Raw genomic sequence first — 22,795 nt, 5'->3', positions numbered from 1 at the left:
TGTTGAGTCCAATGTGACTCAGCTCCTGACCTGCTGAGTTTCTCTAGCACTTTCTGCTTTTATTTCAGATCTTCAGCATCCCCAGTATTTGTTATTTTTTGGTCCCCTTGGTTTATCTCCTGCTGTTCTGAAATGAGGAACCAAGCTGTCTTTTTACCGATTTTAAAAATGATTTCATTGACCATGGGATGCTCTGATGTCCTGAAAAGTAAACCAGAATCTTTTATATTGTGTGTAAGATCACACCAGCCTCCCTCCCTTCTGAATGAAACAATAAATAAAGTGAGTTTCCCTATATTGTATTCCAATAGGACAGCTTGGAACGGGTTAGTGGGAGAAACTTCAGAATGGAAACTGGTATCTATATAAAAATTGGCCTCAAATGGAGGATTGTGTGCAATGCTGGACACTTTAGGAAAGACGTGAAAGCATCAGAAAGCCTGCAGAAAAGATTCATCAGATAGTTCAGGGAAGGGGGACTTAAACCTGGAGAACTTGGGGCTGTTCACCTTGGGGATAAATGAAGGTTGAGAGGAAATTTGAAAGAGGTGTTTAAAATAGAGGAGTCTGGACACAGCAGATAGGAACATATTAGTCCCACTAATCGAATGACTGAGAACAAGACGATTGGCAAAAGATGTAATGGTGACATGAGGAAACTAGGTTAATATGCAGTGAGTGGTTAGGATCTTGAGTGTCCTGCCCGAAAGTGGAGCAGAGGCAGACTCATGTGAGGCATTCAAGAGAAAATTGGCTTATTATCTGGGCAGAAGGTGGTCAAGTGACACTAGGTGAGAAAGCAGGCACATACACAATGGGCTGAATGGCCTCCAGTGTAATAACCCTCCTGTAATTTCCCCTCACCATCATGTAGGGACGTTGAGAAACACTGGCCAAAGAGATAGAGAAAGGGAACAGAGAGACTGGGACAGAGAGACTTGTTCTGTTGCCATCTTTGACAGGTGAATAATTGTGTCTATAAGGACAAGGCTAAAGGATAGGGGAGGAAGTTAGATCTCAGGACACATTTACAAATGCCATCTGCTTTTCACCAAGCATTTTCCAGCAGGAAGTAATCACAAGAAGATGGCAGCTTTCAGTGTCTGAACACGCAGGGTTGGGATGTGTCAATAGCCACTCAAATGTAAACCACTGAGGCTGTGGTAAAGCTGGTTCAAGCTCAGACTTCAAGGGATATTGGCATCACTCAAACCCAGCCACTGTATCCTGTACAGAAGGGTCAAAGGCTGAGTCCTGAGCTGCTAAAACAAATGAACAGGCTGGGCAACAAATGAAAAGGACTTGGGGCTCCAAGACTAACCTGGTGGATAAATCAAATGCTGCAGTGAGTTAGCCATCAGGTGCTTTAACCTGACATGTGCTTCATGCACTGTCCATGAGGTGAACTCAATAAGAGGTGCATGTGGGTCTACTATCACAAGTCGATGTCAACAACAATCTGAATCATTCAGAAAATTAACAGCCTCGAGAACTGGAGCGGTAAGGTGGCTGAGGTGGGAGGGGAAGGCAGAGGTGGTGACCCATAGATTTGATCACAGCTCACTCACCCAACCTCCCCAGGAGAAAGAGGAGGAGACACTTCCCTGCTTTATATCCTGTCAATGCAAGTTGTGCCACCATCAGAATCTAAGTAGAATCAGTGTAAAGAGCAGATTCTGGTATCAATGGTAGGGATGTTGCTAATGGCACAGAGTAAACCAGACCCTCTAGAGGAACTTGCACTGTATCTGTGTCCAGTCCCAGCTTTGGACAGCTCTTCAATTTCCATTTGATACTCGCCATCTTGGAACAGCCCCAACCCTAAAGGTAAAACATAGAGTGGGTATCCAGTAATAAATCAGCAGGTACAGAGTGAAATGGTGACATTTATTCTTTATGTACAAATGATGCTAGTCCAGGTCCTAATTCTGATTAATTCAATCTGTACATATTTGGTAGAATGTTAAGCTTCCATATGTAAATATATGTGCACACATCCACCTCGCACCCTGTTCTGCTTATGTTATTAATCACTAGTTTGGTCAACAAGTCATGGGACAGTGGCATCCAGGGGAATCCCCAGCTCACTAGAGTTTCTGTGCTTCTTCCAGTCCCTGTATAAACTTAGCTGAAAACCCTGGACAATATTCAGAGTCTTCGGTTGTAGAGAAAGGCAGCAATTCCTCTTTCTTGGCAACGGGGTTGTTTGTACTGATTAGGTCTTCTCCATCAGGGTTTTCCTCCTCCTGCACCTGATCATCCTGACTGGGATGGTGTGGGAACGAGAGCTCTGATAGGAGCTGGCCTGCCTTCCGCATCGCTGCCATTTGCTTGGCACTGCAGTCTGGGGTGTTTGTTTCATAGGTTTCGTGGAAACTGTTGTAATCCACTTCATAAAAATCCTTCTCCAAAGTCAACACAGGGTTGAATCGATGTCCCCAAAGAACCTCCGAGTCAGAGTACGAGCTTCTGGCCTGACACGTCATTCCTGTTGGAAAATATATTGGACACGTAAATGAGAAATGCTCCAACAACATGGGGATGGGGGTATATTTGTGAAATACAGAAGAGTTGATGGTTATCCACCTATCTGACACTTTATATGACCCCCTTAGACACCCAATATGGAGATAGCCACATGGCATGTGGTTACAATCTCAATATCGAGTCAAAAGGCTTTGGGTTCAAGCCTCACTCTATGACTTCAGCAGACAAATCACAGCTGATACTGAGGAAGCACTGCACTGTCAGAACGGCTGTCCTTTAAATGTGATGTTAATATGTGAACCTGTGTGGCCTCTTGGGTGGATGGAAAACTTTGCACAGCACAATTGGAAGAAGAACTGGAGAGCTTTCCTCTGCATCCTGGATGAGATTTATTTCTCAACCAACAGCACTGAAACAGATTACCTGGTCATTATCACATTGCTAATTGAGAGAGCGTGCTGTGCACAAGTTAGCTGTTGTGTTTCCTACATTTCGGCAGTTCAACAACATTTCAAATGTGCTTTCCTGTCTGTAAAGCATTTTGGAACATGGTGAAGTTGTCCTCAAACACAATGCTGCCTGATCAGTGCGAGGTATTGGGATATTTAGAGGCTTATCTTTGTTGAATGACATAAAAATTGGTGGAATGTCAAGTTGTGAGAGGCATGCAAGCAGTTTACAGAGAGATATTGATAGGTTATGCTAAATGGGCAAAACATTAGCAAAAGGAGTATAATATGGGAAAATGTGAAGTTGTTCATTTTGAAAGAGAGAAGAAAAGTACAAATTATTACTTAAACAGAGATAAACTTCAGAACGCTACAACACAAAGGGACTTAGGGGAACTTGTGCACGAAACACAGAAAGCTAGCACACAGGGACAGCAGGTAATCTGGAAAGCTAATGGAATGTTGGCTCTTATTTCAAAGGGGTCGCAGTATAAAAGTAGGGAAGTCTTACTGCAACTGTATAAAGTGCTGGTGAGACCACACCTGGCATACTGTGAGCAGTTTTGGTCCCTTTATTTAAGAAAAGTTGTCTTTTCATTGGAGTCAGTTCAGAGCAGGCTCACTAGGATGATCTCAGGTATGGAGGCACTGTCTTATCAGCAAAGACTAAACAGGTTGGGACTCTACTTGCTGGAGGTTTGAGAAATGAGAGGTGATCTCATCGAAGCACACAGGATTCTCTAGGGGTTTTTACAGGGTAAATGCTGAGAGAATGTTTCGCATCATGGGATAGTCTAGGGCCGGGGGCATAGTCTCAGAATAAAGGGGAGGCAATTTAAAAGTGAGATGAGGAAGAATTTCTTGTCTCGGAGGTTGAGAGTCTTTGGAGCTCCTTGTCACGGAGAGCTGTGGGAGCAGAGTCTTTGTGTATATTTAAGGCTGAGACAGATAGATTCGTGATCACTGGTGGAATCAAGGGTTACGAGGAAAATACAGGAAAATGAAAAGCAGACTCATGGGCCGGATGGCCTGCTCCTGTTCCTATTTCTTATAGTCTTAAACTGCTTAGTTTAATGCTCTGTAACTGCAGACTTATGACCGCCTTGGAGCAGCCATTTTGAGTGAGGTTGTCTCCCCCTCAACCAATGATAACCCATGATATACGTAAATGATCTGGAGGAAGGTATAGATGGTCTGATTAGCAAGTTTGCAGATGACACTAAGATTGGTGGAGTAGCAGATAGTGAAGGGGACTGTCGGAGAATGCAGCAGAATATAGATAGATTGGAGAGTTGGGCGGAGAAATGGCAGATGGAGTTCAATCCAGGCAAATGCGAGGTGATGCAGTTTGGAAGATCCAATTCAAGAGCGAACTATATGGTAAATGGAAAAAGCCTGGGGAAAATTGATGCACAGAGAGATCTGGGTGCTCAGGTCCATTGTACCCTGAAGGTGGCAACGCAGGTCGATAGAGTGGTCAAGAAGGCATACGGCATGCTTTCATTCATTGGATGGGGTATTCAGTACAAGAGTTGGCAGGTCATGTTACAGTTGTATAGGACTTTGGTTCGACCACATTTGGAATACTGCGTACAGTTCTGGTTGCCACATTACCAAAAGGATGTGGATGCTTTGGAGAGGGTGCAGAGGAGGTTCACCAGGATGTTGCCTGGTATGGAGGGCACTAGCTATGAAGAGAGGTTGAGTAGATTAGGATTATTTACATTAGAAAGACGGAGGTTGAGGGGGGACCTGATTGAGGTCCACAAAATCATGAGAGGTATAGACAGGGTGGATAGCAAGAAGCTTTTTCCCCAGAGTGGGGGACTCGATTACTAGGGGTCACGATTTCAAGGTGAGAGGGGAAAAGTTTAAGGGAGATATGCGTGGAAAGTTCTTTACGCAGAGGGTGGTGGGTGCCTGGAACGCGTTGCCAGCGGAGGTCGTAGAGGCGGGCACAATAGCGTCATTTAAGATGTATCTAGACAGATACATGAATGGGCAGGGAGCAGAGGGATACAGATCCTTGGAAAATAGGCGACAGGTTTAGATAGAGGATCTGGATCGGCCCAGGCTTAGAGGGCTGAAGGGCCTGTTCCTGTGCTGTAATTTTCTTTGTTCTCTTTGTTCTTTGATATCACTGACATCAATATGCACTGGGCAGGTCTTGATCCTCATACAATCAGTAGAACTGCAGTGTCACGAGAAGCCAAGGAGTACATGGTTTCTTTTCTGATGTATATTCCCGGGAGAGGACCTCCATATGGCAACGGCAGGATCAGAGTGTGTGATCTAAAGTAGCTGCTCCTGACATGGGTCCAACCAATAACTACACAGAGTCAGAAAACATCAATGTGAATTTATGGCATCTCTGCTCCATTCCAATCTTATTTACACAAATAGTGGAAATTAAATTAAATTTAAAATAATCTGGAACTAAAAGTTTGATGATGACCACGAAACCATTGTCGATCATCGGAAAGAAACATCTGGCTCACTAATGTCCTTCAAGGGAAGGAAATCTTTCATCCTCACCTGGTCTGGCCTACATGTGTGTGACTCAGACCCACAGCAATGTGGTTGACTCTTAACTGCCCTCTGAAATGGCCTAGCTAGCCAGTCAGTTGGATAAATTGCTATGAAGTCTAACAGCATTGTGGGTAAACCTACAGCATGTGGACTACAGCAGTTCAAGCAGACAGTTCACCACCATCTTCTCAACAGCAATTAGGGATGGGCAATGAATGTTGACCCAGCCAGCAATGCCCATGTCCCATGACTGAACATATAAAAATAAATTCAATTTGTATGATCACAAACTGAAAATCTTCCATGAATCAATTAGTAACACAAGCTAAAGCAATTGATTTTTTTCTATTGGTTTCTATTAGAAAATATGTGTTTAAGAGCAGTCATCTGTAAGTTTCAAGAAATGGATTTATCATATAAGCTAAGAACTTTTCATAATATGTCCAATTCTTCATGTGAGTAGCATATTTTAAAATTCACTGGAAATGACTTGCTATGATGAACCACTAAATTGGTTCATTATTCTACATTTGTTACTTTCTCAGTACATCCCAAACCAGCTCATCAGAGCCCATCCTACTGAGGAAAATGAATGCAAATTAAAAATCTTCTCAAACCAATGAAATTGGTGCAGTCCCTGCAATTTTTAATGAGAAGCACAGCACTTTTGTGGGTGAGCCCTGACAGAGTAAATTAAATCTTGGGCTGGTGTAAAATGTTGTGTAAGCACAAATGCAGATAAGATTGTTCCTCAGAACTCAAACTGAACTCGAAACATTAACTCCGCTCCTTTCCCCACAGATACTGCCAGACCTGCTGAGTTTCTCCAGAACTTTCTGCGTTTCTTTCAAATTTCCAGTATCACAGTATTTCTTGCTTTTACTCAAACACAGGTGGTTTTGTACAACAAAGATCTCAGCACTGATCCCTGCAAAACACCACGTGTTCCTGATCTTTGTTCCAAAAAATATTCTTCCACCACTACTCTCTGTCTTCTACGACCAAGCCAGTTCTGTCTCCACCTATCCAGGTCACCCTGGATCCCATGAGTCTCTCTACCTACGGTACTAGTCTGCAATGAAGTACCTTACCACATGCCTTACTAAAGTCCTTATAGACACTTCCACTGCCCTTCCCTCATCAGTCATTCTTGTCAGCTCTTCAAAAAACTCAATCAAATTGGTGAGATCTGACCTTCCCACACTAACCCATGCTGCCTATCACTAACAAGTCCATTCACTTCCAAATAGGAATAAATTCTGTTTCTCGTCATCTTCTCCAACAGCTTCCCCACCACTGAGGTCAGGCTCACTGGCCTGTAATTAACCTGGATTATCTCGGTCTCCCTTCTTAAACAAAGGAACAACATTGGCATTATCCAGTCCTCTGGAACCTTGCCCGAAGCCAAGGAGGATGCAAAGATATCTGTTAAGGCCAACTGAGTGACCTTCCCACCACCAATATCATTGTGGCTTTCTTGTTTTTGTAACCCAATCGAATAACCACCACCAGTAATCACTTGTGCAGCCGATTAATATTTCCATCAAAAGTGAGGGGGGGTGGTTAGGGAGACAAGGAAGAGACTATATCAAAATGGAAGTTGGAGGGCAAAATAAAGCACTGTAAGCCCCATGGTGCCCCCCTCTCTCTAAAGACATCCGAAGCACTGATGGACACTGCATGTTCCCTCTCCAAGGACACCGTGGCATGAATTTAACCACACACTGATCTACACCTTAAGTAGTGGGATAGGCTCAAGGAGCTGAATGGCCTCCTCTGTTCCTAATCAGGTGGCACAGATTTAAAATAATTGGTAAGAGAGCCAGATACAATTGGATACTCGGGTGATTTACTGGTAGCGGTTAGTAGACGAAATCACCCAAATATCATGGGGGGAAGAAATGAACATGTTCAGTTATCTGTGAGAGAGCCTCTGGATATAAAAGTAGAAGACAGATGCAGGGAGATAAAGTGTTTTTTTCCACACGGGGAACTGTCTGAACTGGAACTCACCATTGAAAGGTTGATGGTTAGTAGTTTCAGTCAGAACCTACAAAGCAAAATGGAAAACTTCAAATGGAAAGGAACTCTGGGAAAGAGAAGGTGGGCATAACAATTGTAGAGCTGCTCCAGGCATGGTGAGCCAAATATTACCCTTCAGTGCTTGGTGGGTATGCCATAGTGTGTGGGAAACACCCACCCATCTCATCCCATTCAGAGATGGTTTGATTGGAGGCATCAATAATAGGCGACACCTCTTATTGGAGGGTCATAAAGGGTTTGGAGTAAATTCCTGGGAGCACCAAAAAAGCAACTGCACATCACAGTGCAGCAGGACTCCTGGTTACTGTACTCAGTCGGATGCTCGTTACAGATCAGGGCTTGAAAAGGAGCATTCAAAACAGGGGCTCCTAGCCCTTTATATCTGAGGATCACCTGGGCAGGACGAAAGTTCCCATGGACTAGCAACCAGTCCCATCCCATCTGCTTTCACTCACCACCACAAAATAACTCACCAGCAGTCACAGGAACTCAGCAAACTAGAAATAGCTCACTGGCTTTTTGCTGCTTCATGTGACAAATGTAGATGTGATTTTTAAAATGGAATCGAGGTAAATTACTGATTCATATCAGAAAATAAGTATGGCCATTTTCATTTTCTAAATTTCAATTATACAGGAGAGTGTATTTATTTCAAATATTCTAATGACTGTTATAAAATCAACATAATAGTTTTCTGCGAAATAACTCCTTAATTTCCATCTGTATTGATCAAATTAAATGAGCAATAACACATGCTTTTAAAATTATTGGTTGTTTTAAGGTTTATGACACGTGGTGCTATGTACACAATGGCTAGACTGCTGGTACGACACCATGCAAATTGTGAGGATGAAGCTTCCAGAAGCTTCTAGCTTTAGTAAAGCCACAGCCCCATGATGTTGCACAGCTGTGATTCCTACTCTGGACCAAGCCGTGGGCCACCTGGAGGATACCACCATGTAAGAAGCTCCAGAGCGGAGCTCCTTGCCCATGTTATTTTGTTCCCTTCTTTCCCTCCCATTGTTCCTGATGTAAAACAACACTTCGAAAGGTCCAACCCTAACCCCAACCCTAACCTCACTATAAAACCCGCGGACAAGGGAGGTGCAGTTGTGGTATGGCGCACTGACCTTTACATCGCCAAGGCCAGGCGCCAGCTCTCTGACAACTCCTCCTACCGCCCCTTTGATCATGACCCCACCCCTGACCACCAAAACCTCATCACCTCAGGTGACCTCCCACCCACAGCCTCCTACCTCATCATTCCCCAATCCCGCACTGCCCGTTTCTATCTCCTTCCCAAAATCCATAAACCCGACTGCCCTGGTCGACACATTGTCTCTGCTTGCTCCTGCCCCACCGAACTTATCTCCACTTATCTCAACTCCATTTTCTCCCCCACCGGTCCAGGAACTCCCCACCTACATCCAGGACACCACCCACGCCCTCCACCTCCTCCAAAACTTCCGATTCCCTGGCCCTCAACACCTCATCTTCACCATGGACATCCAATCCCTGTATACTTGCATTCCCAATACAGATGTTCTAAAAGCGCTCTGCTTCTTGTCCCGCAGGCCCGACCAGTCCCCCTCCACTGACACCCTTGTCCGCTTAGCTGAACTCATCCTTACCCTTAACAACTTCTCCTTTAATTCCACCCACTTCCTACAGACAAAGGGGGTGACCATGGGTACCCGCATGGGCCCAAGCTATGCCTGCCTCTTTGTAGGATACGTGGAACAATCCCTCTTCCGCAGCTACACTGGCCCTAAACCCCACCTCTTCCTCCATTACATTGATGACTGTATTGGCGCTGCCTCGTGCTCCCACGAGGAGCTCAAACAGTTCATCCATTTTACTAACACCTTCCACCCCAACCTTAAGTTCACCTGGACCATCTCTGACACCTCCCTCTCCCTCCTGGACCTCTGTGTCTCCATCTCTGGCAACCACCTGGAAACTGATATCTATTTCAAGCCTACCAACTCCCACAGCTACCTACACTACACCTCCTCTCATCCACCTTCCTGCAAGGATGCAATCTCCTATTCCAAATTCCTCTGCCTTCGCCGCATCTGCTCCCAAGATGAGGCCTTCCACTCCCGAACATCCCAGATGTCTTCGTTTTACAAGGACCACAATATCCGCCCGACAGTGGTCGAAAACGCCCTCAACCGCATCTCTTGCGTTTCCCGCACCTCAGCCTTCACACCCCCTCCCCACAATAAAAACAAAGACAGAATTCCCCTTGTCCTCACCTATCACCCCATTAACCTCCGGGTTCAACACATCATCCTCCACCACTTCAGCCGCCTGCAATCTGACCCCACTACGAAGGAGGGACCATTCTCTCCGCGACTCCCTCATCCGCTCCACACTCCCCACTCGTCCCACTACCCCCGGCACATTTCCCTGCAATCGCAGGAAGTGCTACACCTGCCCCTACACCTCCCCCCTCACCTCCATCCCAGGCCCCAAGAAAACCTTCCACATTAAACAGATGTTCACCTGCACATCCGCTAATCTATTGTATCCGCTGTTCCCGATGTGGCCTCCTCGACATGGGAGAGACCAAGCAGAGGCTCAGAGACCACTTTGTGGAGCACCTATGCTCGGTTCATGATAAATGACAACACCTCCCAGTCCCGAACCACTTCAACTCCCCCTTGCACTCCCTGGATGACATGTCCATCCTGGGCCTCCTCCAGTGTCACAACGATGCCACTCGAAAACTGGACGAGCAGCACCTCATATTCCACTTTGGAACCCTACAACCCAATGGTCTCAATGTGGACTTTATGAGCTTCAAAATTTCCTCACCCCCGACCTCATCCCAAGACCAGCATCCCCCTCTCGTACCCGCCTCCTTGACCTGTCCGTCTTCTCTCCCACCTATCTGCTCCTCCCACCTCACTGACCAACACCCACCCCCACTTCCTATACACTCACCTTTACTAGCTTCATCCCCACCTCCTTGACTTGTCTGTCTTCTCTCCACTTATCTGCTCCACTATCCACTTTCTATCACTGCCTCCCCATCCATCTATTTATTTCAGAGCAACCTTCCCCTCCCCCATTTCTGAAGAAGGGTCCAGACCCGAAACGTCAGCTTTTCTGCTCCTCTGATGCTGCCTGGCCTGCTGTGTTTGTCCAGCTCCACACCTTATTACTTCAAAAGGTGGATTAGTCTAGTCTTGATGGGAGATATCCAATGGGTTTTTCAGCTCACTTAGAGCAGTCTTTATGCCTAGATACACATGAACCAAATTCTAACCAATTATAAACCACAAATACTGAATAATTGATTGTTCCAAAAAGAATGTAAGACTTCTTCCAACACCAACACACTATGTGTACCAAACATAAGATATCCTCCAGTACTTCACCAAGGCTGTTTCAAAAGTGCACTAACCCACAATCTCCATTACTATGTTATTTTAGAGGTTCTAGAACCAGGTGGGCAGTGTACCTTTAAGATATAACATCATGACATATCTATATATAAAGTCTTTTTTTAATGCCTCCCTTTCAGAGTCAGTGTAGTCAATGTAGTGTCACTCAGTGTAGACCATGGGTAAGTTTGAGATATCATAACAGTGTAAACAATGCTGTTAATAAACTTCAAGATATCTGTCTTAATAAAAACCCTGGGCTGAATCTTCTCATATTTTAGCAAAATGTCATTTTCATTGAGTTTCACAGGGGATTTCTCTCTGTGATACCTAATGCATTTTCTTGTGTGATCATCTCAAATCTACCTCATAACTGTGTACCACATCCCTGTGGCATCTCTCTAGTCTGAGCGAGCTGAATCTATCACTGACAGGAGTTGGAAGTTCTCACCACGGGCCAGATATCCCAGAATAGAGGCATCCCTGATGCCATCTTGAAATCGCCATTGTGCACACGGTCAAGCGTTAACATTCTGGAGTTATCCTGCACAACGGCACAAGGGATGGCCGACAGGGAGAAAGTGGCATCACACTCCATGGACAGGAACCTGGAGGTCCTGGTGTATGGAGTAGTGCAGAGGAAGGAGGTCCTCTTCCCTCCAGGGAGTGCCAGAGAAGGCCATGACACCAGCTTCTGCCAGCTGGTCCGATGTGTCGGTGCAGTCCACAGTCCAATGCAGGAAGAAGGTGAATTAAGTTCCGCCATTTGCTAGCTGCTAGCTCACACTCACTCTGTACCTGCTTGTTCTCACCCACCCCAACTCCCCAACACCCACTGATCTAGCCGTTTACAATTGAAGATACCCCACCCTCCCCCACTTTGCCTCCCATGTTCTACTGTATCCTCCCTTTACATATTAAGTTGCCTCCCTTCAACGCTGTTATCTCCCCCACATCCCATTGTTCTGAAGGCTATGGGCCAAGTGCTGGAAAATAAGATTAGAATAGTTAGGAGCTTGTTTCTGACTGGCACAGAGTTGATGGTCCGAAGGGCCTTTTTCTGATTGGCAGATCTCTATGACTCCATGAATCCTTACCATTCAGTTCCCCAGTCTCCTTGTCACAGCACTGACCAGCTGATGTGACCTTGACCTTTAGTGGATTGACCCCCTGGAGTGACCATGGCTCATCTCTTTCAATGACTTACCCAGTTATAGTGATGAGTGACCAGACCCCTGACTGATTTCATACAGCTCCATTACTGTGTCCCCAGACTGGCCGCACTAGAAACACAGGAAAACTTCAAGCCAGGCAGCGTGCCATGGACACAAAGCCAGGCAGCGTGCCATGCTTGTCAGCAGTCAATGGATTCAACTTGTTATGATCCTTGAAGCAATCTTGAAGTCTTCCTTTTCCAGTTGACCGGCTCATCTCCCAAAAGGGACTTTGCTTGCTGCGCATGCAGTGTGTTTGCCATGTACATTGCTTGCATGTGGCACTGGTGTAGGATTGGTGTAGCAAGGGGGCAAGCAGCAACAAGTTGAATCCATTGACTGCTGACAAGCATGGCACGCTGCCTGGCTTTGTGTCTATGGCACGCTGCCTGGCTTTGTGTCCATGGCACACTGCCTGGCTTTGTGTCCATGGCAACGGCCTGACCAATTCGGCAGTTGTGTGATCCTTGGAGCTTTGGCTGAGGTGGCAAAAAGGCCACTCCATTCAAGGCGGGGATATTGAGAGTATCTGGGTAGGTACTGAGCAAGGCAGAGCTAAGAAAGTGAGTGAGCAGCCTAAGGTCCATTCAGTACGCTACAGCTGTTAATGGGTTCAGCAAAACATCTCAATCTTGTGTGTGAAGAAGTTGCCTTATCCACTAAGACAGGGTCCAGCATTTTGTGACGGATGTTTTACCAGAAAAAAAATGGGATTTCTTCCAGATTTTGGCACAATCGTCCAAAGAAGCCCAAAGCCTAACTCAATACTCCACAGAAGCATGCAAAGGGGAGTTAACCAAGGGATAATGTCAAGGACATTTCCAAAGTTCCATGCATGACATGCAAGCTTCTCAGCAAAGTCCGCAAAATATCTGCAATGTTACATCCTACAGACTACAGTCAGACAGTACATGTCCTGACTCAGAGTCGTTTAGGTCCACAGCACAGATAAAGGCTTTCGGCCTGTCCTGTCCACAACCACCTAACTATTCTTATCCCATTGTCCAGCACTTGGCCCATAGCCTTGTATGCCTGGTAGGTGACAAAGAAGATTGATGAAGGCAGAGCAGTAGATGTTCTCTATTCAGCAAGGCGTTCGACAGGGTTCTGCATGGCAGACTGTTTAACATGGTTAGATCACATGGGATTCGGGGGGAGCTTGCCATTTGGATACAAAATTGGTTTGAAGGCAGGAGACAGAGGGTGGTGGTGGAGGGTTGCTTTTCAGACTGGAGGCCTATGACCAGCGGTGTGCCACAAGGATCGGTGCTGGGTCCACTAGTTTTTGTCATTTATATAAATGACTTAGATGTGAACATAGCAGGTATGGTTAGCGAGTTTATAGATGACACCAAAATTAGTGGTGTCGTGGACAGTGAAGAAGGTTACCTCAGAGTACAATGGGACCTAGATCAGATCGGCCAATGGGCTGAGGAGCGGCAGATGGAGTTTAATTTAGATAAATGTGAGGTGCTGCATTTTGGAAAGGGAAAGCAGGGCAGGACTTATATACTTAAGGTAGGGTCCTGGGGAGTGATGTCGAACAAAGAGACCTTGGGGTGCAGGTTCATAGTTCCTTGAAAGTGGAGTTGCAGGGTAATGAAGAAGGCATTGATATGCTTACTTTCATTGGTCAGTGCATTGAGTATAGGAGTTAGGAGGTCATGTTGTGGCTGTACAGGGCATTGGTTAGACCACTTTTGGAATACTGCGTTCGATTCTGGTCTCCTGGTTGTAGAAAAGATGTTGCTAAAGTTGAAAGGGTTCAGAAAAGATGTACAAGGTTATTGCTGGGATTAGAGGATTTGAGTTACAGGGACAGACTGAATAGGCCGGGGCCTTTTTCCTTGGAGTGTCACAGCTGAGGCGTTTATGAGAGGCATGGATAGAGTGAATCGCCAAAGTCTTTTCCCAAGGGTAGAAGTCCAAAACTAGAGGGCATAGGTTTAAGGTGAGAGGGGCAAGATTTAAAAGGGACCTGAGGGGCAAAATTTTCAGAGGAAGTAGCGGAGGCTGGTACAATTAGAACATTTAAGAGACGTCTGAATGAATACGTGAATAGGAAGGGTTTAAAGGGATATTGGCCAAATGCTGGCAAAAGCAACTAGATTGAGTTAGGATATCTGGTCATCATGGACAAGTTGGAGAAAAGGGTCTGTTTCCGTGCAGTATGAATGTATGTGTTCTGACTCACTGGGCTCTCAGTCACAATATTCATCACTCAGTAGCAGCATAGAATCTCTACAGTGTGGAAGCAGGTTATTCAGCCCATCTAGTCCATACTGACCCTCCGAAGAGAATCCCACCCAGACCCACATCCCCAGCCTTATCCCTGTTACCCTGCATTTTTCATGGCTAATCCACCTAGCCTGCGCATCTTTGGACTGTGGAAGTAAACCCACGCAGACACAGGGAGAATATGAAAACTCCACACAGACTGTCACCTGAGGCTGGAATTGAACGCAGGCCCCTAGTGCTGTGATGCAGCAGTGCTAACCACTGTGCCACCATCAGTGTGCACCATTTACAGGATGCACTGCAGAAATTCCCCAAAGATCCTTAGCACCTTCTAAACTGGTGACCTCTACCATCTAAAAGGACAAGGGCAGCATATATATGGGAACACCATCCAAATTCCCCTCCAAATCACTCACCATCCTGACTCGGAAATATATATCTCCATTCCTGCACTGTTGTTGGGTCAAAATCCTGGAGCTTCCACTGTTGGTATCTCTGCAACACATGGACTGCAGCAGTTCAAGAAGGTAGCTCACCACCCGCTTCTCAAGGGGCACCCAGTGATGGGCAAGAAATACCTTCCCATTAACATTCATACCCTGTGAAAGGGGATGTCATAGTGAGAGAATGTTTGACACAGTTTGAATATATAGGAGCAGGACTTGGCCATTCAACCCTTTGGACTTGCTCTGCCATTCTAGATCTGTCCAAGTGCCATTTTCCTACATTATGATCCTTTTGATTTCCTGCTCCTGGGAGTAACACACTTACCTAAGCTACACCCATGGTGTAGTGTAGGGAGGGAGCTCTCCAAGATTCAGGATCCAGGGTCCAGGTTACACTGAGCAAATACTGTGAAACTGTGAAGTAGCTTAAAATGCCTGACCATACAAGAAGTCAGCCATGACTGATGGGTTCTTCATTCTGACAAGTGGAGTCTAACTTATACCTGCATAAAGGCAACTTTTATACAGAGATTTTCACAATGCCATTACAGCCAATGAAATCCTTTCAAAGTGTAGTCACAAGGATAGACAGGTTTTCTCCCACCTATCCCCCCTACCCATCCCACTAATCCCCACCACTCCCTACCTGCACTCACCTATTACCATCCCACCTACCTTCCCCAGCCCCACCCCTCTTCTCTCTATTTATTTCCCAGCTCCCTTCCCCCTCCCACTTTTCTGAAGAAGGGTCCTGATCCAAAATGTCAGCTTTCCTGCTCCCCTAATGCTGCCTGACCTGCTGTGCTCCTCCAGCCCCACACTGTGTTGTCTCTGACTCCAGCATCTGCAGTTCTTGCTATCTCAAAGTGCAGTCACTGTTGTGTCGAATGAAGCATAGCAACTACAACAAGCTGTCACAGAAAGCAATGTGATAAAAAAGAGATTTGTTTTGGAAAGCGAGATGTCAATTGAGGGATAAGAACTGGCCAGGACACAAGGGAGAATTTGAAAGCTCTTCTTTCAATGGTGTGATGTGATCTTTGACAAAGGAGGGCAGAACTTTGATTGAACACGTCATGTGGGAAACCAGGTGAGATACAGCAGCTTTCCTGTATCCTGACCCAATATTTTACCCTGAGGCCGGGGCAGGGAAATCGCTGATACTGCCACTGTCAGACTATACCTGGGAAGAGGGGATTCATGGGCCTACAGAGGCCCAGGAAGTATCTGTTTCTACTGGAGGTTGACCAACTGCTCTTCTAGGCTTCACAAGCAAGCAATGGGGTTTGCTCCCCCCAACCCTACTGCTTTTACATGGAAGCTCGGGGCTGACTCTTGAGGAGTTTTTAGCTACAACCTCCAGCTTATGCACACACGCTCCTCAGAATCGGGAAGCTGGCTGGGATTGGGCAGATGGGATTTGATGCATGTCTAAGCCGTCAACATTTGCTGAGCCCTTACTTCCTTAGACCCCCAAGGGCTCGTTTCACCCTTTTTGGGGTGCAACACAGCAGCCACCCACACCCTTTAAAATGGGAGGCCCTCATCCCAGTTCACTGCCACACTTATTTAATCACAGACAAGTTGTTTGTGCCATACAGACTCTACCTGTCGCCTCCACCATTCCTTCGAGGATCACAACAATCTCGAAGTCTTCCTTTTCCAGTTGACTTCGGCTCATCTCCCAAAAGGGGCTTTTCTCATTAATTTCGTGTGAAATGATCAGTGGCGACACCAGAAACAGGCGATCGTCCCCAGTGTCGAAGCCCACGTTGATGTCAGTCTGGTTGAGGGGTATGAATTCTCCTTCTTTGGTCTGTCTGGATTTGATGAGCTTGGCCCGGATGGATGCCTCCACAATGTGCGAGTTACGAAGATCCCCAACGCGGAACATGAGACACATCTTATCGTCTCGGAGAGATATGACTGCACGGTTTGAAAACATGAGGGTCTCTGCTCGGTTCTTTGGCTGGGAAATCTTCACAAACATACAGCCAACCATCAAAGCATTCACAATTGATCCCAGGATGGCCTGGACCAAGAGCAGGATAATCCCCTCTGGGCATTTCTCAGTTATAACTCTGTGGCCATAGCCAATAGTTGTTTCTGTTTCGATAGAAAACAGAAATGCAGACACAAACCCATTCAAATTATCCACACAAGGAGTCCATGTTGGATCTCCCAAATGGTCCAGGTCTCCCCGGATGTAAGCTATAAGCCACCAGATGAATCCGAAAAACAGCCAGGTAATAGTGAAGACCAATGTGAAGATTAAGAGGTTAAATCGCCACTTGAGGTCCACCAACGTGGTAAACAGATCACTGAAGTATCTATAGGTCTCCTGGACATTTCCATGGTGGACATTGCACTTCCCGTCCTTGTCAACATACCTTTGCTTGATTTTCTTGGGCTCAGTGAGGAGCCGTGTCCTGTCTGTTGTTAAGATGTTGTCCCGTGCTTGTTTGGGTAACTTCTTCGACTCTCTTGTAGTTGCTGCGATGTCCATGTCCTTGTTTGGGAGCACTCTGGAATCTCCGGCCATTGTGCACTGCCCTCAGATCTAAGATGGTTTTCATTCAAATGTTACCACCTGAAAGACAGATCATTTCTGCTGTGAAATTGCACACTTGAACATTTTGCTGCACGGAGTGTGCAGCAGCACATACTGGCTAACTAACAAGCAATAATATTACATCATGATTAAAATTACAGAGAGCGGGTCTTGAGATACCATTAGGTTATTATCATGTCTATGGTAAGTATCAATGTGCTTTCATCTTCCCTACTGCGTCAACTCATCACCCCTTCCTCGGGAACTCATGTGCAGGCTCCTAATCTTGTAGCCATTAAAATGGAATCTCTAAATGACCCAGTTTGAATGATTCATGTCCAACATTGGTTAATCCAGGTGGCAAATGGAAGAGGGATAAAAAAAGGAATAGGGTGCTTGCTCATTACTGAGTATCACATCATCGACTTATTCCTGATACCATGTGAAACTGGAGCTGGTGTAGACTACCTTTCACAGCTGGTTAGCCACTTAACCAGACCATGTCCATCTTATAGCTTAACCCTTCCTTTTACACTGCTCACATATCCAGGATTTAACCAGCTCTATCTTTAGTATAGACAATGACTGAGCAGTCCCAGCAACCTGGCACTGAGAATACAAGAATTCACAAACATTTGAGTTAAAAATGTTCTCCTCATTTCTGTCCTAAATAGCTGATAACTCATTCCTATACTGTTGATCCATGTTTTAGATTCTCAAGCGAGGTGACATATTTTCTCAGCCTGTTAAGTGCTTTAAGGATTTGACACAGTGCATGGTCCAATTGACTAGTGTTCAGTTTTGAACCAAGTTGATGAATACTAATGAGCTATTCAACTGCGGTGAGTGGATCAACATGCTCTTCATACCTGATGTTGACACAAAAATGCTTCCACCCTGACCTCCCACCCATGGCCTCCAACCTCATCGTTCCCCAACCCCGCACCGCCCGCTTATATCTCCTTCCCAAAATCCACAAACCGGAATGCCCTGGTCGACCCATTGTCTCCGCCTGCTCCTGCCCCACCGAACTTATCTCCAACTATCTGGACTCCATTTTCTCCCCCTTAGTCCAGGAACTCCCTACCTACGTCCGTGACACCACCCACACCCTCCACCTCCTCCAGAACTTCCAATTCCCCGGTCCCCAACACCTCATCTTTACCATGGACGTCCAGTCCCTATACACCTGCATTCCCCATACAGATGGCCTAAGGGCCCTCCGCTTCTTTCTGTCCCGCAGGCCCGACCAGTCCCCCTCCACTGACACCCTCATCCGCTTAGCCGAACTCGTCCTCACCCTCAACAACTTCTCTTTCAATTCCTCCCACTTCCTACAGACAAAGGGGGTGGCCATGGGTACCCACATGGGCCGAAGCTATGCCTGCCTCTTTGTAGGTTACGTGGAACAATCCCTCTTCCGTACCTACACTGGCCCTAAACCCCACCTCTTCCTCCGTTACATTGATGACTGTATCGGCGCCGCCTCGTGCTCCCACGAGGAGCTCGAACAGTTCATCCACTTCACCAACACCTTCCACACCAACCTTAAGTTCATCTGGACCATCTCTGATACCTCTCTCTCCTTCCAGGACCTCTCTGTCTCCATCTCGGGCAACCACCTAGAAACCGATATCCATTTCAAGCCCACCGACTCCCACAGTTACCTAGAATACACCTCCTCCCACCCACCTTCCTGCAAAAGTGCCATCCCCTATTCCCAATTCCTTCGCCTCCGCCGCATCTGCTCCCAGGCATTCCACTCCTGTACATCTCAGATATCCTTGTTTTTCAAGGACCGCAACTCCCCCTCGTCAGTGGTCGAGAATGCCCTCAACCGTGTCTCCCACATTTCCCGCAACTCATCCCTCACACTCCGTCCCCACAATAACAACCAAAAAAGAATCCCCCTCGTCCTCACGTACCACCCCACCAACCTCCGGATCCAACGCATCATCCTCCGACACTTCCGCCATCTGCAATCCGACCCCACCACCAAAGACATTTTTCCCTCCCCACCCTTATCTGCTTTCCGGAGGGACCACTCTCTCCATGACTCCCTTGTCCGCTCCACATTCCCCTACAGCCCCACCACACCCGGCACTTTTCCCTGCAACTGCAGGAAGTGCTACACCTGCCCCCACACCTCCTTCCTCACCCCCATCCCTGGCCCCAAGAAGACTTTCCACATCAAGCAGATGTTCACCTGCACATCTGCCAGTGTGGTATACTGCATCCACTGCATCCGTTGTGGCCTCCTCTACATCGGGGAAATCAAGCGGAGGCTCGGGGACTGCTTTGCAGAACACCTACGCTCGGTTCGCAATAAACAACTGCACCTCCCAGTTGCGAACCATTTCAACTCCCCCTCACATTCCTCAGACGACATGTCCATCCTGGGCCTCCTGCAGTGCCACATCGATGCCACCCGAAGGTTGCACGAACAGCAACTCATATTCCGCTTGGGAACCCTGCAGCCCAATGGTATCAATGTGGATTTCACAAGCTTCAAAATCTCCCCTCCCTCTACCGCATCCCAAAACCAGCCCAGCTCGTCCCCGCCTCCCTGACCTGTTCTTCCTCCCACCTATCCCCTCCTCCCACCTCAAGCACCACCCCCATCTCTACCTACCAACCTCATCCCGCCCCCTTGACCTGTCCGTCCTCCCTGGACTGACCTATCCCCTCTCTAATTCCCTACCTACACTCACCTTTACTGGCTCCATCCCTGCCTCCTCAACCTGTCTGTTTCCTCTCCACCTATCTTCTCCTCTATCCATCTTTTATCCGCCTCCCCCTCTCTCCCTATTTATTTCAGAACCCCATTCCCCTCCCCCATTTCTGATGAAGGGTCTAGGCCCGAAACGTCAGCCTTTCTGCTCCTATGATGCTGCTTGGCCTGCTGTGTTCATCCAGCCCTGCACCTTGTTGTCTCGGATTCTCCAGCATCTGCAGTTCCTACTATCTCAAATGCATGTCCACTTCGTTTTGGTTTTTCTGGACAGTGTGTGTCTAATTGGTTTAGGTTTTTGTCCATTTGTTTTTGGTTTCTTTGAACAGTACATATCTGTTTGGTTTCTTGGCAATGTGTCTAATTAGTGGAATTGATCTTTTGAAACACAAGTGCCACTGACTGGTCTAATTACATTGATTTAAACACAGTAATTATCACAGCAAAGTACTTCAAGAACACAGCACACCTTTCATCTCCATTATAACAATATTCAGTCATAGCAAGTCATTGCATTAAGATGCTGATCCCTAGCACTGTTTTCCTGAAGCCATCCAGATTACTCTCAATCTAAGACATATTAATGTGGCTTTACAGAACTGCTCCTTAAGCAGAATATTTGAAAAGCTGAGGTAAACATGAACAAGAGACATGCTCCAAAGTATGTTCTATCCTCTTGCAATATATAGTCTATCACCTGCTTGTTGACATGGCAATGTAATCATCAAAAAAGTGCTGTGTTTTACGGCATGAAAATCAAATCCATTAACTATCCTATCACAAAGATTTATCACTTAACAGTAACTGCAATCCATTGTGTGTAATTCTTGGGGTAGTCCTGAAACAGTTGGCGATATACAACATGAACACAGTTCTCTTCTCTCTCTTCTTACAATATGGTGTATAATCAATTCCTTTTCTCCCCATCTCCCATCTTCCTCACTGGATACCAGACCCACCTTCAGATTGAACTTTTTGCTACCAAGTAACACAGGGTTGGCGTGGTTACTATCAGCACCAGCCAGTAGTGGCCTCTCATCAGCCCCTGGGTGCTGTAACATGCACCAATGAGTGTGGCCTTGTGAGGGTAACTTCTGTCACTGCACCAATCAAACACTGGACAAGTGTGAAGGTGTATCATCTCGGATGTTGGCTCCTTCTTTGTCACTTCATTCTATGTGAATACGTGCATTTTGAGCTCTGTCAAAGTTCATTAAGAGTTTGTGAGACAGCTTTGGAAAAGGCTAGGAAGGTAAGAATTTGTGCCTACTCAATCACTTTAATAATTGGCTGACCTTTTAACATGACTTGAACATTGAATGCTGCTGGTGTCCTGGGTGAGTGGTCGCATTCAGGCCTCTGACAGGAGATCAGGTTCTGGATTTTGAGTGTGGAGTTAGCAGCTAGCTGGGTATTGGTGCCTGATGTGGCTCCCAATGTATCTAGCTGGTCCTCCTCATAGGGAGCTGGCATCAGGTTCACGACTTGGCCAAATATAGAGGGGTCACGATAAACAGGTTGATCACCAGCATGTAAAACCTTCTAATTCTGATGGAGGCAGCAGGAGAGGGCAAGTTTTCTGGTCAGCCACTCTGTCATAGGCAATAGAAACCCACTGCATTTCTTCACTCATAAGCATGGGCCAATGCAATGGAAGCCAAGGCCAATCCCTCGGAAATGAGGATGGTGGAAGACAGACACTCTCTTTTTGGGCATAACAATATCCCATTTAGCAGGACAGGAATCCATATCTTAGCTGCATGGTTGATAGAATCACTGCTACATTGGCAGAGGCACTTATTTACAAAGGGGCTGATATGGAGCCTGCAGGTAGTAAAAACAATAGGTGAAACAGGGTGTTTTGTGTACTGCTTGATGCAGAAAAGAAAGATGACAATTGCCCACTTGCTTTATTTTTTCATGGGAAATGGGAATTTCTGGCTAGGCAAACATTTATTGCCTATTCCTAATTGCCCTGGTCGTGGTAAGTGGCTTTCTTGTTGAACTGCTGCAGTCCCTACGGTGCAGGTATATCTTCAATGCCTTTAGGGAGGGAGTTCAAGGATTTTGACCCAGCGACAGTGAAGGAACGGTGATATATTTCCAAATCAGGATGGTGAGTGGCTTGGAGGGGAACTTACAAGTGGCGCTATTCTCATGTATCCCTTGTCCTTCTAGATGTAAGAGTTCACTGGTTTGGAAAGTGCCATTGAAAGCCTAATGCACTTCTGACTTGTGTCCAAATCTTATTATGATCTAAGGAGAGATCAGTAACTTGTAAAAGTAAATCTGAATTTCCAATTATCAAATGAAAGAATTATGCCACAAGTTCGCACATTTTAAATAAAAACTCTTTTTTCTCTACAATTGTTGGATTAACCAGGCATTAACCTAACATTAACTGTCATAAACCTACTGTGTCTTACTGTTACTCCAGTCTTGAGTTCTGCCATATTTTACAGATTTCTTCACTTTTCTGTGAGACCAATCAATGTGTGCCATAGCTGTCAGGAACACCCATTGATTCTCCTCCATGTTCCTCCTATTCTCTGAGCTGAGATCTATTGGAGTCCTTCCATTAGCGTACAATTCAGCAAAACATTCAACTGTCCTTAAACACCTCATGATTGTGGGCATCCCAGTTCAAGTATGGATCCTACCACTCAGTGACTCTGAATCAGAAAACACCTCTGCTTTTTGATATCCCTTTACAGC

At 46.1% G+C, this 22,795-nt stretch overlaps 1 protein-coding gene across 1 annotated transcript; it reads right to left on the bottom strand.

Moving 5' to 3' along the window:
- Positions 1-17,382, bottom strand: kcnj5 (potassium inwardly rectifying channel subfamily J member 5). The gene is made up of 2 exons (XM_020533899.2): positions 16,407-17,382; positions 1-2,488 (listed from the first exon to the last, which is right to left on the bottom strand). The coding sequence occupies exons 1-2, from the start codon at positions 17,338-17,340 to the stop codon at positions 2,088-2,090; spliced, it is 1,335 nt and encodes a 444-aa protein (XP_020389488.2). The 5' UTR covers positions 17,341-17,382; the 3' UTR covers positions 1-2,087.
- Positions 17,383-22,795: the final 5,413 nt, after the last annotated feature.

This window comes from Rhincodon typus, chromosome 32, assembly GCF_021869965.1.
Source record: "Rhincodon typus isolate 14 chromosome 32, sRhiTyp1.1, whole genome shotgun sequence".
NCBI lineage: Eukaryota > Metazoa > Chordata > Chondrichthyes > Orectolobiformes > Rhincodontidae > Rhincodon > Rhincodon typus.
The sequence above is the reverse complement of the archived record's forward strand: the minus strand, read 5'-3'. Positions and strand labels throughout refer to the sequence as shown.

What these genes read in the sequence shown, in the direction of transcription:
- kcnj5 (XM_020533899.2), bottom strand. Translation starts at nt 17,340, where the DNA reads ATGGCCGGAGATTCCAGAGTGCTCCCAAACAAGGACATGGACATCGCA. An exon ending in AGGAATGGTGGAGGCGACAG is followed by an intron (nt 2,489 to 16,406) that starts GTAGAGTCTGTA and finishes ATTTTCCAACAG; the next exon opens with GAATGACGTGTCAGGCCAGA.